This window comes from Sapajus apella, unplaced genomic scaffold (genome assembly GCF_009761245.1).
Source record: "Sapajus apella isolate SASKATOON/1434 unplaced genomic scaffold, GSC_monkey_1.0 scaffold1, whole genome shotgun sequence".
Lineage (NCBI taxonomy): Eukaryota > Metazoa > Chordata > Mammalia > Primates > Cebidae > Sapajus > Sapajus apella.
Genome location: NW_022436941.1, coordinates 82,289,731 through 82,306,093, shown reverse-complemented (window position 1 = coordinate 82,306,093; position 16,363 = coordinate 82,289,731). Strand labels below are relative to the sequence as shown.

The 16,363-nt window shown below is 38.9% G+C and overlaps 1 protein-coding gene across 4 annotated transcripts in view; it reads right to left on the bottom strand.

Annotated features, from left to right (window-relative positions):
* The window catches only part of IL6ST (interleukin 6 signal transducer), a 67,079-nt gene that overhangs the window by 40,863 nt on the left and 9,853 nt on the right, over nt 1–16,363 (bottom strand). For 2 of the 4 annotated variants that reach the window (XM_032280572.1, XM_032280582.1), the window contains exons 2-3: nt 12,687–12,774; nt 5,256–5,334 (exon numbers count right to left, since the gene is read on the bottom strand). In XM_032280572.1, the coding sequence (XP_032136463.1) occupies nt 5,256–5,319 (64 nt within the window). In that variant the 5' untranslated portion in view covers nt 5,320–5,334; nt 12,687–12,774. The remainder of the gene's footprint in view (nt 1–5,255; nt 5,335–12,686; nt 12,775–16,363) is intronic. The other 2 variants (XM_032280599.1, XM_032280592.1) reach the window with 1 other exon arrangement.

Here is a 16,363-nt window from a genome sequence, read left to right as displayed (position 1 = left end):
CTGATAAGCAATTTCAGCAAAGTCTCAGGATACAAAATCAATGAGCAAAAATCACATGCATTCCTATACACCAATAACAGACTTAAAGAGGGTCAAATCAAGAACAAACTGCCATTCACAATTGCCACAAAGGGAATAAAATACCTAGGAATACAACTAACAAAGAACATAAAGGACCTCTTCAAGGAGAACAAGCCACTGCTCAACGAAATAAGAGAGGACACAAACAGATGGAGAAATATTCCATGTTCATGGTTAGGAAGATCAATATCATGAAAATGGCCATACTGCCCAAAGTAATTTACAGATTCAACGCTATCCCCATCAAGCTACCAAGGACCTTCTTCACAGAACTGAAAAAAAACACCTTAAACCTCATATGGAACCAAAAGAGAGCTCGCATAGCCAAGTCAATTCTAAGCAAAAAGAACAAAGCGGGAGGCATCACACTACCGGACTTCAAACTATACTACAAAGCTACAGTAATCAAAACAGCATGATACTGGTACCAAAACAGAGATATAGACCAACGGAACAGAACAGAGGTCTCAGAGGCAACACGACATATCTACAACCATCTGATCTTTGACAAACTGGACAAAAACAAGCAATGGGGAAAGGATTCCCTGTTTAATAAATGGTGTTGGGAAAACTGGCTAGCCATGTGCAGAAAGCAGAAACTGGACCCCTTCCTGACACCTTACACTAAAATTAACTCCAGATGGATTAAAGACTTAAACATAAGACCTAACACCATGAATACCCTAGAAGAAAATCTAGGCAAAACCATTCAGGACATAGGCATAGGCAAGGACTTCATGACCAAAACACCAAAAACATTGGCAACAAAAACCAAAATAGACAAATGGGACCTAATCAAGCTCCACAGCTTCTGCATGGCAAAAGAAACAGTCATTAGAGTGAAACGGCAACCAACAGAATGGGAGAAAATTTTTGCAGTCTACCCATCTGACAAAGGGCTGATAACCAGAATTTACAAAGAGCTAAAACAGATTTACAAGAAAAAAACAGACAAGCCCATTCAAAAGTGGGCAAAGGATATGAACAGATACTTTACAAAAGAAGACATACATGAGGCCAACACACATATGAAAAAATGCTCATCATCACCAGTCATCAGAGAAATGCAAATCAAAACTACATTGAGATACCATCTCATGCCAGTTAGAATGGCGGTCATTAAAAAATCTAGAGACAACAGATGCTGGAGAGGATGTGGAGAAATAGGAACACTTTTACACTGTTGGTGGGAATGTAAATTAGTTCAACCATTGTGGAAGACAGTGTGGCGATTCCTCAAGGACCTAGAAATAGAAATTCCATTTGACCCAGCAATCCTGTTACTGGGTATATATCCAAAGGATTATAAATCATTCTACCATAAGGACACATGCACAGGAATATTCATTGCAGCACTGTTTACAATAGCAAAGACCTGGAACAAACCCAAATGCCCATTGATGATAGACTGGACAGGGAAAATGTGGCACATATACACCATGGAATATTATGCAGCCATCAAAAACGATGAGTTTGTGTCCTCTGTAGGGACATGGATGAACCTGGAAACCATCATTCTCAGCAAACTGACACAAGAGCAGAAGATCAAACACCGCATGTTCTCACTCATAGGCGGGTGTTGAACAATGAGAACACAGGGACACAGGGAAGGGAGCACTACACACTGGGGTCTGTTGGGGAGGGACGGTGCGGGGGTGGGGAGTTGGGGAGAGATAGCAAGGGGAGAGATGCCAGATATAGGTGATGGGGAGGAAGGCAGCAAATCACACTGCCACGTGTGTACCTATGCAACAATCTTGCATGTTCTTCACATGTACCCCAAAACCTAAAATGCAATAAAATAAAAAATAAAAAAAAAAAAAAGAAAACAGCAGAATTTAAAAAAAAGAAAAAAATTACCAGCCTGGGCAACATGGCAAAACACCGTCCCTACAAAAAAATACAAAAATTAGCCAGGCATGGTGGCACCTGCCTGTAGTCCCAGCAACTTCTACTTAGGGGTGGGCATAGAGTGCTACGGCAGGAGGATTGCTTGAGCCCAGGAAGTCAAGGCTGCAATAAGCTCAGACTGGCCACTGTCCTCCAGCCTGGGCTATGGAGAGAGACGCTGTCTCAAACAAACAAAAAAACAAAAAAAATTACTTATGTAAAGCACTTAGTACAATGACTGGTACTCAACAGACCTCCAATAAATGGCAGTCTATCATTATTACTACTTTCCAGAGACAGGTAATCTAGTCACACTGATAGGGTCTATAAGGGTTCATCAGAGGTGACTGTTTTAGCAGTTAAGGTAAAAGGCATAGAGTAACATAACTGTGATACTGCAAAGAACCTTAGAGATCATTTACTTCAACCTTTTATAGGTAAAGAATGCTGAGGTAACTAAAAGTCAACCTCAGTTAACAGACTCTTCCAATTCCCAACTTGGTCCTCATCTAGGTGGCACAAAGGATAAAGCTATCTTAAAAAATTAGATAATTATTTTCTTATTCCATCTCTCAAAATCAACAGGAAAAATTTAAAATGGTCTTTGCAGTCAAAATTGTATCCCCAAATGGAATCCTAGGACCTCTCATAAAGCCTGGAAAACCCAGAGTTGGAACTTATAATGTGACCTGTTTATATCATCTTGCCATTATTCATACATGTCTACTGTAAATCTAAGTGTATACTCTCAATTTCTAATAATATGGTCCTTCACCTTGTGAAGAATCTCTACTAAGTTACCCTGTGATACTGGGCCTTACAACTCCCTAGACCTCACTTTATTCTTTGGCAAAATCACTATACTTTAGAGATAGTAACTATAGGGATATTAAATATGAAATATTCTCTGAAGTACTAAAAACAAAAGATATAGAGACCTAATATGATTAATTTTTAATCACACAGAATAAAAGAAATATTAAAAAATGGGCATATGTTCTGTTTTTAACAGGGAGACACAGCTTCACTAAAACCATCCCATGCCAAATTAGCCCCATTTTATAGGGCTACCAGGTGGAGATTAAACTGTAAAAAGAAAGTATTTTAATTAAGAAAGGTATCTGATGAAGTTATTTCTTAATGTTTACAGGGTAAGATGAAGGCACATGAATTAGCATATATTATAACCAGGTAGGATGTGGTAGCTCACGTCTGTAATCCCAGCACTTTGGGAGGCTGAGATGGGCAGATCACCTGAGATCAGGAGTTCTAGACCAGCCTGACCAACATGGCAAAACCCCATCTGTACTAAAAATACAAAAATTAGCCGGGTGTGGTGGCCCACACCTGTAATCCCAGCTACTCAGGAAGCTGAGGCAGAAGAATTGCTTCAACTTGTGGGGCAGAGGTTACAGTTGGTCGAGATCCCATTGCACTCCAGCCTGGGTGACAGAACAAGACTCTGTCTCAAAAAAAGTCTCAGCTACTTGGGAGGCTGAGGTGGGAGAATCACTTGAACCCAGGAGGCAGAGGTTGCAGTGTGTGGAGATTGTGCCACTGCACTCCAGCCTGGGTGGCAGACTGAGACTCTGTCTCAAAAAAAAAAAAAAAAAAAAACACAACACACAGCCAAAAATAATATAGAGAAAACATTTGGACAGTGCCTGGGCCACAATAAGCATTATAAAAATGACAGTTATTGGATATTTATTATAAATATTGTTGTCTTTGAATAAAAGGCTCTTTATGACCAGTCATGATTAGCATTTGTTAATATGTTTGTTGGCCTCATAAAATGCTCATCATCACTGGTCATTAGAGAAATGTAAATCAAAATCACATTGAGATATCATCTCACGCCAATTAGAATGGCAATCATTAAAAAATCTGGAGACAACAGATGCTAGAGAGGACGTGGAGAAATAGGAACACTCTTACACAGTTGGTGGGAGTGTAAATAGTTCAACCACTGTGGAAGACAGTGTGGTGATTTCTCAAGGATCTAGAAATATAAATTTCATTTGACCCAGCAATCCCATTACTGGGTATATACCCAAAGAACTATAAATCATTCTACTATAAAGGCACATGCACATGTATGTTCATTGTAGCCCTGTGTACACAAGCAAAGACCTGGAACCAACCCAAATGCCCATCAATGATAGACTGGACAAAGAAAATGTGGTACACATACACCATGGAATACTATGTAGCCATAAAAAATGATGAGTTTGTGTCCTTTGTAGGGACTTGGATGAATATGGAAACCATAATTCTCAGCAAACTGACAGAAGAACAGAAAGCCAAACACCACATGTTCTCACTCAGTAGGTAGGTGTTGAACAATGAGAACATGTGGATTCAGGGAGAGGAGCATCACACACTGGGGGCAGTTGGGGGGGGGGGGGGGTAGGGGAGAGACGGGGTGGGGAGGGAAGGGAGGGTGGGAAGGGATAACATGGGGAGAAATGCCAGATATAGTATGCACCTAAAGTTAAATAAATAAATAATTTTTTTTAAAAAGGCTCTTTATGGAAAAAAATTAATATACCAAAACCAGTCTGACTACAGTGGCTCTGATACACACGCATGTACAGATAAATATTTTTTATAATACAGGGTCTTGCTCTGTAGCCCAGCACAGAGTACAATGGCATGACCATGGCTCACTGTGACCTTGAGCTCTAGGGTTCGAGTAATTCTCCTGCCTCAGCCTCCTGAATACAGACTCAGAGGGACTAGAGGCGTGATATGCTTTGAATCTGTGTCCCCATCCAAATCTTATTTCATATTGTAATCCCCAGTGTTGAAGGTGGGGCCTAGTAGGAAGGAGACTGGATAACTGGGTTACTGTAGTTTGGGGAGTTACCAAACAGGAAAGAGACACAGGAAAGCAGCCCTTTAATACTTGAAGAGCGTGCAGTATGAATGACTTAAAATTTAACAAGACTTAACAGATTTTCTCCTATTCATTTACTGAAAAAAAAAAAAAAAAAAAAAAAAGCCACACATGTTTTTCCTTCCCCATTTTAAAGTTATTTTTAGTATCAATACATAGCATTTAAGATTACTGAATGACTGTTACAACTCAAATTATACAAAAAAAGATTATCAAGCATAATTTTACTTATTAAAATCATTTTAAGATATTATTTCCTCGATTATCCTAGAAAGAATATATGAACATAAAGAATAATTAAACATAAGCTTCATTATATAATGATATAAAAATATACAAACCTAATTTGTGAAGTTAGAAGGTAAGAGTATTTCATGAACCTTACCTATAGATTCAGTGGTGAGGAAAATAAACAAGGCTTGCACTAGCCAAGTCTGCAACATCAACATCTTGAGTAGCTATTTCTGCAACAGACAAATGTAATATTACTTTTAATATTTTTGTCTCTTATATACACATAATTTAAGATACAATCTTGTTTTCATTCTGTAGCTGTGTTTCTAAAAGGTGGTAAAATTCTTATGAGAATATAGAAAACAAACAAGTCTTCACATTATTTTTCTTTATTCCCAATGAAGTTATGTCTATGGAAAACACCGCTAGAAAGCACAATTTATACTTTCAAAGAGACAACTTGTTTCTTCCTTACGTGAAGTCCTGTATTAGTAAATAACTGAGATTAAGAACTTCAGAGACAAACTTCTACATGGCAAAACTCACTGTAGATGTATCCTTAAAAGATACCTGACTAATGGGAAAAAAATGTAGTTCATAGCATGGCCAAAAATTTTCCCTAATATATAAAGAATGCCTACAAATCATAAAAAAATTTCTAACACCTAATAGAACAACAGGCAAAAAGATTTGAACAGTTTATAGAAAAGGAAATACAAGTAAATCAAGCATTTAAAAAGATGCTTTCAACCTCACTCAAAATGAGACATATAAATTAAAACTATTCAGATAGGAATGCAAAAGGATATTAAACAATCTGGTAAACAATTTGGTAGTTCATTACCAAGTTAAAAAGCACACCATAAAATTGGGATTTCCACTCCCTAAGAGCCTATTCCCCAAAATAAAAACAAAGGCCCACACCAAGACTCATACTCAAATGTTCACAGCAGCTTTATTCGTAAGTCCCAAACTGGAAACAATCCAAATGTCCCCCAACTGGTGAATGTATAAACATATATCCAAACAATGGTACAGACACACAATAGAAAACTACTCAGGAAAAAAAAAAAAAAAAAAAAGGTATGAACTAGTGATACATGCAATACTATGAATGGATGTCAAAAGCATTACACTGAATAAATGAAGTCAGACACAACAGGCTATATACTGTATAACTATTTATAGGAAACTTTTTGTTTGTTTGTTTTAGGGACTGGGGATTACAATATGACATGAGATTTGGTTGGCTGGGGACACAGATTTAAACCATATCACTCCTCTAGCCCCAACTACTCAGGAGGCTGAGGCAGGAGAATCACTGGCCCTGGAGCTCGAGATCACAGTGAGCCATGGTCACACCACTGCACTCAAATATCCATTAACAGTAGGATAAATTATGTATGGTATATTCCTTTTAGAGATGGTAAACTCCTAGGCTCAAGTGATCCTCCTGCCTTGGCCTCCCAAAGTGCTGGGATTACAGGCATAAGCCATTGTGCCTCTGAAATTCTTGATATGGCAAAATTAGGGTGACAAAATGCAGATCCAGGGTTGCCTAGGGTGAGGTAGAGGAGGCACATGTAAAGGAGAATAAAGGAAATCTGGGGTGACAAAAATATTCTATGACTTGATTGTGGTGGTGACTGTAAGACTCTATACATTTGGCAGGGTGCGGTGGCACAGCACTTTTGAGAGGCTGAGGTCGTGGATCACTTGAGGTCAGGAGTTCAAGACCAGCCTGGCCAACATGGTGAAACCCTGTCTCTACTAAAAATACAAACATTAGCCAGATGTGGTAGCTCATGCCTGTAGTCCCAGCTACTCAAGAGGCTGAGGCAGGAGAATCGCTTGAACCCAGAGACGGAGGATGCAGTTAGCCAAGATCGTACCACTGCCCTCCAGCCTGGCGACAGAGTGAGACTCCAACTCAAAAAAGAAAAAAAACCCACAAAAATTAGCTGGGCGTGATAGCGTGTACCTGTAGTCCTAGCTACTTGGGAGGCTGAGGCAGGAGAATCGCTTAAACCTGTGAAGCGGAGGTTGTAGTAAGCCCAGATCATGCCACTACACTCCAGCATGGGCAACAGGGCAAGATCCTGTCACCAAAAAAAGAAAAAAAAAAAAAAAATTAGCTGGGTGTGGTGGCATGTGCTTGCAGTCCCGGCTACACGTGAGCCGTGAGGCAGAACTGCTCGAACCTGGGAGGCAAAGGCTACAGTGAGCTGAGATCGCACCACTTCACTCCAGTCTGGGTGAGAAAGCAAGACTCTCGACTCTATTAAAAAAAAGACTATACATTTGTCAAAATTCACTGAATCCTGTACCAACTATTTCAAAGTGAGATTTTATCTCACTTTCAAACTAACAAGTCAGTCTACCACGGTGTCATGGATACTGGCAAAAGGCATGACATTCTTGAGTCAGAGACAAAGGACTTTATTACTCATAACAGTAGTCAGAGTATCAGCATTTTCTTGTGCCAGCTGCTTGAGTCCCAACTGCCACAGGGCACTGTGAAGTCAGATGACACCTGCACAGGCTGCTTCACAGGAAAGAAAAGACAGAGCTTACGAAATCCCCAACTTGAAAAATGTGCAGGAAGCGTGTCTGCCATTTACTCTAGAGGGGGGCATTATCTCTATCTTTGAAGACTATAAGCAAACCTGCCCTTTGCTCCATGGCTCTGAGAGCCTACCTTCCCACATTCTTTAAAAGCTAAGTTGGCCATGTGCGGTGGCTCATACCTGAAACCCCAGCACTTTGGAAGGTGGAGGCAGGTGGATCCCAAGGGCAGGAGTTCAAGACCAGCCTGGCCAAGATGGTGAAACCCCATCTCTACTAAAAATACAAAAATTAGCCAGGCATAGTGGCGGCTGCCTATAATCCCAGCTACTCGGGAGGCTGAGGCAGAGAATTGCTTGAACTCAGAAGGCAGAGGTTGCAGTGAGCCGAAATCACACCACTGCACTCCAGCCTGGGCAAAAGAGTGAGATCCGATCTCAAAAAAAAAAAAAAAAAAAAAAGATTAAGTTCAGAAAAAAAGGCAGCCATCAGGATTCTTCTCATAAGAAATGCAGAAATCTAAGACCCATGGGTTTCCTATCAAGTTGTAACTAAAAACTGATGAATTTTATTGTGTATAAATTGACCTTAAAAACAAAATCTGCCCAGTACGGTATGGCCAAAAGAAATGAGTGCTTAATACCTCCAAAGATATGTACAAGAATTTTACAGAAGTTCTATCCAAAAAAGATGAAAAATAAAATCAACCAAATATCCATTAACACTAAGATAAATTATGGTACATTCAAGTAACTGAATCATAGCAATGAAAAAGAATAACAGATGCATGCAACATGGATGAATTTCACATATACTACAGAATGAAAGAAATCAGAAAGGCTGGGTGCAGTGGTTCACACCTGTAATGTTGGCACTTTGGGAAGCTGAGGGGAAGGATTGCTTGAGGCCAGTCTGAACAAAATAGACCCTGACTCTACAAAAATTTAAAAAGATAAAGAAGGCAAGAAAGTACGCTCTGCATGATTTCTTTTATAGGAAGTTCAAAAAGAGGCAAAAGTCTACCATGTTTGGTGACAGAGGTCAGAGCAGTTTTTTGTGGGGGGGGGAAGAGTATAAAAGTGGACATTCTGGGGTGCTGACCATGTTCTGTATCTTGACCTGGACAGTGATAAACTCACTGAGCTGTACACTTATGAGTTCTGTTTCACAGTATGTAAGTTGTACTTAGGAAAAAAAGGTAAATAAACAAACCAAAAATTATCCCAATACCATTCTTACATATTAGTGTTGGTAAAAATATAAAAACCAAAAAGGTATCAACACAGTGTTGTAAGACTAAGCAATGAAGGTATTGTCACACACTACAGGTTATAGTGTAAATTGGCATAAGCTTCCCAATACATTGTATACTTTAAAAACTGGCAGTTTCATTGTTTGTAAATTAGATCTCAACTAAAAACAAAGAAAAAAGCCTTACCCAAACAAGGCAGAGAGCCAGTTTGGCAATATCAATCAAAATTACAACACATACATTTGAATCGAACGATTCTGTTTTATTTTATCCTATAGATATAAATAAAACAACACCATGTACAAAGTTATTCACTGTATTGCTTTTAACAGTAAAAACGTTCAAACAACCTAATTATGATAAGACACTAGTTAAATTATGGTATACCAAAACCATGTAAAAAAAATGAGGAAGCTCTATATGTACAGAAACATAAAGTTATCTAAAATACATTGTTAAAGTACAGAACAATGCATTGCTATTATTTGTGGGCAAAACAATATACAAGAAAGCAAAACACACATTCATTTCTTTATAAATGCATACAATATTCTCCAGGAGGATAAAAGTTCGAATACTGGCTGTGACTGGGTATTTGAGAGACCAAGATGGAAGGGAGACTCTCCACCATATACTTTGTAGCCTTCCAATGTTGACCATGTGAATCTTTAGTACTTATGCAAAAAATAAATACAAATTTAAAAATACTTAACGTTGGCTAGGTGCAGTGGCTCATACCTGTAACCCCAGGACTTTGGGAGGCCCAGATGGGTGGATAACCTGAGGTCAGGAGTTTGAGACCAGCTTAGCCAACATGGTGAAATCCCGTCTCTACTCAAAATACAAAAATTAGTAAGATGTGGTAGCCCATACCTGTGATCCCAGCTACTTACGAGGCTAAGGCAGGAGAATCACTTGAACCTGGGAGGCGGAGGTTGCAGTTAGCTAAGAATGCACCACTGCACTCCAGCCTGGGCAACAGAGCAAGACTTTGTTTCAAAAACAATAATAATGCCGGGCGCGGTGGCTCAAGCCTGTAATCCCAGCACTTTGGGAGGCTGAGGCGGGTGGATCACGAGGTCAAGAGATCGAGACCATCCTGGTCAACATGGTGAAACCCCGTCTCTACTAAAAATACAAAAACATTAGCTGGGCATGGTGGTGCGTGCCTGTAATCCCAGCTACTCAGGAGGCTGAGGCAGGAGAATTGCCTGAACCCAGGAGGCGGAGGTTGCGGTGAGCCCAGATCGCGCCATTTTACTCCCGCCTGGGGAAAAAAAGCGAAAATCCCTCTCAAAAAAAAAAAAAAAAAAAAAAAAAAACAATAATAATAAATTCTTAGGCTGGGCAGGTGGCTCACGCCTGTAATCCAGGCAGTTTGGAAAGCCGAGGCGGGCAGAGCACCTGAGGTCAGGAGCTCCAGGCCATCCTGGCCTATATGATGAACCCCATCTCTGCTAAAAATACAAAAATTAGCTAGGCATGGTGGTGGGCACCTGTAATCCTGGCTACTCAGGAGGCTGAGGGAGGAGAATTGCTTGAACCCAGGAGGTGGAGGTTGCAATGAGCAGAGATGGCCTCGCTGCACTCCAGCCTGGGTGACAGAGCGAAACTCCATCTCAAAAAATAAAAATAAATACTTGATGTTGAAAAACTAACTATTGGGTACTATGCTCACGAACTGGGTGACAGTTCAATCATACTTCAAACCTCAGCATCACACAATATACCCATGTAACCTGCACATGTACTCTCTGAATCTAAAATAAAAGCTAAAATCATTAAAGACAAAAATACCTAATATGTCATTTTCTTCTCCTGAATAAAACTATTAACTCTTTTTGATGAGAAATGGTTCTATACTTGGAACACAATATTCTTTTATTAAATATACCTACTAACTTCACTTTATGCACTCCCTAACATGGTTTTGTTAAAAAAAAAAATTAAAAAAAAAAATTATATGTAACAGCTTTCCAGCACGCCTAGCTAATTTTTAAAAAATTTTTCTGTAAAGGCAGGAGTCTCACTCTGCTGCCCAGGCAGGTCTCAAACTCCTGGCCTGAAACAATCTCCTTGGCCTCCCAAAGTGCTGGGATTATAGGTATAAGCCACTACACCAAGCCAAATGTACTATATTCTTGCAACAAGGCTGCTCTAAAACAAGAGGTCCATGAAAGAATTTACGATTACTTTAAAGCAATTAGATTTGGTTGAGTAGTACCACGGAATACAAATAAAGGTAACCAGACAACGTAAACTTTCCTAATTTTTAAAAGATTGTCATGGAGAGGTGATAAAAAAACATCTATTACGGCACTTGATTTCATAGTCCAAATCTAAGAGATGAAGACACAGTAACATTATATAAAATATTATATGCAATACAGTTAACTTCATTTGGGGCTTATCTTGTTTAAAAAATTGACAGAATTAGGTTGGGCGCGGTGGCTCACGCCTGTAATCCCAGCACTTTGGGAGGCCGAGGCGGGTGGATCACGAGGTCAAGAGATCGAGACCATCCTGGTCAACACGGTGAAACCCCGTCTCTACTAAAAATACAAAAAATTAGCTGGGCATGGTGGCGCGTGCCTGTAATCCCAGCTACTCAGGAGGCTGAGGCAGGAGAATTGCCTGAACCCAGGAGGCGGAGGTTGTGGTGAGCCGAGATCGCGCCATTGCACTCCAGCCTGGGTAACAAGAGCGAAACTCCGTCCCCAAAAAAAAAAAAAAAAAAAAAATTGACAGAATTAACAGCACTTTGCTTATTTTTTCCCTCTTTTCCTTCTGTTGATCTAATATTTAATTTAAAATTCTATTAATAGCACTATCTCCTCACCTCTTGCAGAATTTTCTATGCATATATTATAACCATACATTGCATACACTAACCTTCCTTGATACCTGCAGGTTACTTGAGAAGCTTCTATGAAGCCAAAACCTAACTAGTAACCATAAATACCGGAAAGATTAGCTCTGAGAATCAAATGCTGTAATAATTCCTCAACTATGGTGACTTAACATGGTAGTGTGCTGAAAGGAGCTAGACGATGTATAACAGGTATAGCTACTTTCAATGTTAAAGAAACAAAATTTATAAATGATTTACTCAAAATAGAACAAATTAAAGATTATCCCTATACTTGTTCATTCTCATTTACTTTCATTTCCATAATTTTCTCAAGTGGGAGAAAAAGCAGTAGAGTTACAGTTGATAAATATTTAATGGTTGCGCTCTTTATAAATTATTTTTATCACCTATGGATTGTGATTTTTTTTTCATTTTCTAACTTAACCTAAGGATGGAATAAAAAGGATGAATATCTTTGGATTTACAATGCATATGAAGAAGAATGTCAATATAAACTGTATTACAATTGTAGAACAGTATATGAACTAAAATTGCCAAACAGAAGGCAAAATAATGATTGTTGAATGAATAAGCTGAGTGGGGATCAGGATGAGGAAAATTTCTATATATCTGTCACAGTACAGCGTTACCGTGACTAAATCTACCATAAGATGGTAACGCCTATACTAAATTAACTAATTATTAGCTTTTAAATTATCCACACACTCTGTTCTCTTCCATCAGTATCAATTATGAGCTCATAGGATACTATTTTATATTACACAAAATGTTTTCACATAAATTATTTCACTGTAGTCTCCTAATATCCTAAAGAATTACGTGAGTGGGGCAGGGATTATTTACTGGAACTTTATTAAAAAAAAAAAAAAATGCAGATGAGACCAATTACTTACCCAAATCACAAAATTAGTAAGTGAAGGAGCAGGGATTTGAAGCTAAGTCTTCTGCTTCTAAATGTCATGCTTTTTCCATTGAGTTTCACTATAAAGAGAGGAGAGTCTTTTTCAGAGGGTTGGCTTTGATAATTTTATTCTACGTGTACTTTTAAAATTCCTGTCTGCTCTTAGGCTTTTGGTGTTGTGGATATCCCACTTCAGGTGTCTTCGGACCTTCAGAATAAAATAAACCCATAAACACTTGTATAAGAGTATTCAAATATCCCAGTGCATTTTTTTTTTTTTTTTTTTTTTTTTTTTTAGTGAGACAGAATCTCACTCCCATTACCCAGGCTGGAGTGCAGTAGCACAATCACAGCTCACTGTGGCCTCAGCTTCCTGGGTTAGGTAATTCTCCCACCTCAGCCTCCCAAGTAGCTGGGACTACAGGTGGTACCATCAAGCTTACCTATTTTTTTTTTTTTCCACTATTAGTAGAGATGGGGTTTCACCATGTTGCCCAGGCTGAGCTCAAGTGGATCTGCCCACCTCAGTCTCCCAAAGTGTTAGGATTACAGGCATGAGCCACCGTGCCCAGCCCTAGTGCTATGATATGATATTCACTTGCAAACATTATTGGCTCACCCACACCTAATGCAAACTTCCCTGATGTGTATATGTCATAGAAACATGAAAGGAACATTTATGACAGAAGTTTTTACAATCACGTCTTTTTTCTTCTACTAGCACTAAATTAAGCCTGCTAAAGTAACCAGAGATAATAATTCATTTTAAGACTTGGTCACTTAAATTCTAGCTTAAGTACTAGTGGCTCCTCTTTGAAATACGAGTAAACTCCAAACTTTAGGCAAGGTGCTGAATCTTCCATTATCGTTTCATACACATTAAGCCTTTGATGTAATTTAATAACACGTAAGAATTTATAAAAATATTTTTTAAATACCTAATGAAAACAAATGGAAAAAATGCCATGTGAAAGTGCACTATAATCTCACCAAGAGATAACTACTATGAACATTTTGGTGGATATTCTTGCAAAATTTCCTGGATGTATATAACTTTATATTGTATAAATATACACTTTCCTATTTTACAAAGATGGAATCATATAAGTGAAAAATGTTTTATAACTTTTTTCAGTTAACACTACATAGTGGACATCGTCCTAATACATAAAGAATAATCCTTGTAGCCTTTGCTCAAATTCACCTCCTCATAGAGATCTTCCCTAACCACGCTGTGTTGCTTATGCTCCTTTCCCGTTTGTTTTTTTCCTACAATGCTTAACACCTTCTAAAATAGGCTGGCAAACATTTTCTGTAAAGGGCCAGATAATAAATATTTTAGGCTTTGCGGGCTTTAAGTTCTCTCTTACAATTAGTTAACTCCGTTATTAAAGTGCAAAAGTGGCAGGCGTGCTGGCTCGTGTCTGTAATCCCAGCACTTTGGGAGGCTGAGATGGGTGGATCACAAGGTCAAGAGTTCAAGACCAGCCTGGCCAATAGGGTGAAACCCTGTCTCTACTAAAAATACAAAAAAATTAACTGGGCGTGCGGTGCATGCCTGTAATCCCAGCTACTTGGGAGGCTGAGGCAGGAGAATTGCTTGAACCCGGAAGGCAGAGGTTGCAGCAAGCCAAGATCGCACTATTGCACTCCAGCCTGGGCAACAGAGTGAGACTCTGTCTCACCACACACACACACAAAAAAAAAAAAAACCAAAGTGCAAAAGCAGCCATAAACAATATGTAAATAAGTGGGCATAGGTACATTCCCATAAAACTTTATCTACAAAATGGCTGTAAGCTGTATTTGGTTTATGGTCTATAGTCTGCCAACCCCTATTCTAAATACAATATAATTAACTTAATTTTCTTGCTGTTTGTTATGGGCAGAATTGTTCCCCTGAAATGATATGTTGAAGTCCTAACCCTAGTACCACAAAATGTTGCCCTATGTGGAAATAAGGCCCTTACAGATTTAATTAGATGTTATAGTAGGCCTTTAGTACAAGATGACTGGTGTCTTTAAAGAGACAGAGCCAGGAAGAATGCCATGTGACAACAGAGGCAGAAGCTGGAGTTATGCAGCTGTAAACGAAGGAATGTCAAGGACTGATGGCTACCACCAAAAGCTAAGAGAGGCAAAGGAAGATTCTATCCAGTCTCAAAAGGACTTCTAGCCTCCAAAACCTTGAGAGAATAGATTTGTTATTTTGAGCCACCCAGTTTGTGGTACGGGTTGAACATCCCAAATCTGAAAACAGAAATGCTCTAATTCCAAAACTTTTTGAGCTCTTGCATTTTGGATTTCAGATTTTAGGATTTGGGATGCTCAACTGTAAGTATATAATGCAATTTAAAAGAAATCCAAAATCCAATATACTTCTGTCACTAAGTATTTCAGATAACGGATACTGTAACAAAGGGATGCTCTATTATAGTAGCCCTAGGAAACTAGCACATAGTTTGTGCCCCAAAATAGAAGGCAAGTGAAGAGTGGCATGGCTAGACCCCATGGCAGGTGTGTGCTTGGCTATATCTTCTTTGGTGATGTGTCTGTTCAAACATATTGATCAACTGAGTTTCCTGTTTTCTCATTAAATTTTGAAAGTTCTAAGAAGATACTCTGGGTTTTATTAGAAAATAGATTTATGCATTATTTTCTTGTATGCTTGTCTTTTCATTCTTTTAACAGTGTCTTTTGAAGAACAGGAGATTTAATTTTAATAAAGTTCAGTTCATCAATTTGTGGTTTTGATGTACCTAAGAAGTCTTTGCCTAATCTAAAACCACAAAGGACGCAGCATGGTAGCTCACACTTGTAAATCCCAGCACTTGGGGAGGCCGAAGTGGGTAGACTGCCTGAGCTCAGGAGTTTGAGACCAGCCTGGGAGATAAGGTGAAACTCTGTCTCTGCTGAAATAGAAAAAAAAAAAAAAAAATTAGCTGGGCATGGTAGTCCATATCTGTATGTAATCCCAGCCACACAGGAGGCTGAGGTAAAAGAATCACTTTAACCCAGGAGGCGGAAGTTGCAGTAAGCCAAGATAGCACCACTGCACTCCAGACTGGATGACAGAACGAGACTCCATCCCCCGCGCCCAAAAAAAAAAGATAAAAAATAAAGTCACAAAGGTTTTTTTTCCTACAATTTTTATAGTTTCAGGGTCATTTAGGTCTCAATTATTTCAAGTTAATATTTATGTATGGTGTCAAGCTGGAATTCGAGTTCATTTTGTATATATGGAAAATTGTTTCAAAACTATTTGTTGTAAAAAATTATCCTTTCTCAAGTGAATTGCCTTTGTGCCTTTGTTAAAAATCAGTTGTTCACATAGGTGTGGGTCTATTTGGGTACTCTTAATTCCAGGGTGGCCAAGCTTTTCATGTAACAGCTAGGGGTAAATATTTTAGGCTCTGTGGTCTCTATTGGAGCTACCAATCTACTGTTGTAACACCAAAGCAACCAAAGAAAATACATAAACAAACAGAAGTGGCTGTGTTCTAACAGTACTTTATGAAAACAAAAGGTAGGTTGACTCCTACTCTATTTGTTACACTGATCAATTTGCTTATTTATATGCTACCACCACACTGTCATGATGACTGTAGCCTTATAAACCTTGAAATCAACGTTCTGTGCACACTTAAAAAGCACTGCTGTTGCTGGAAG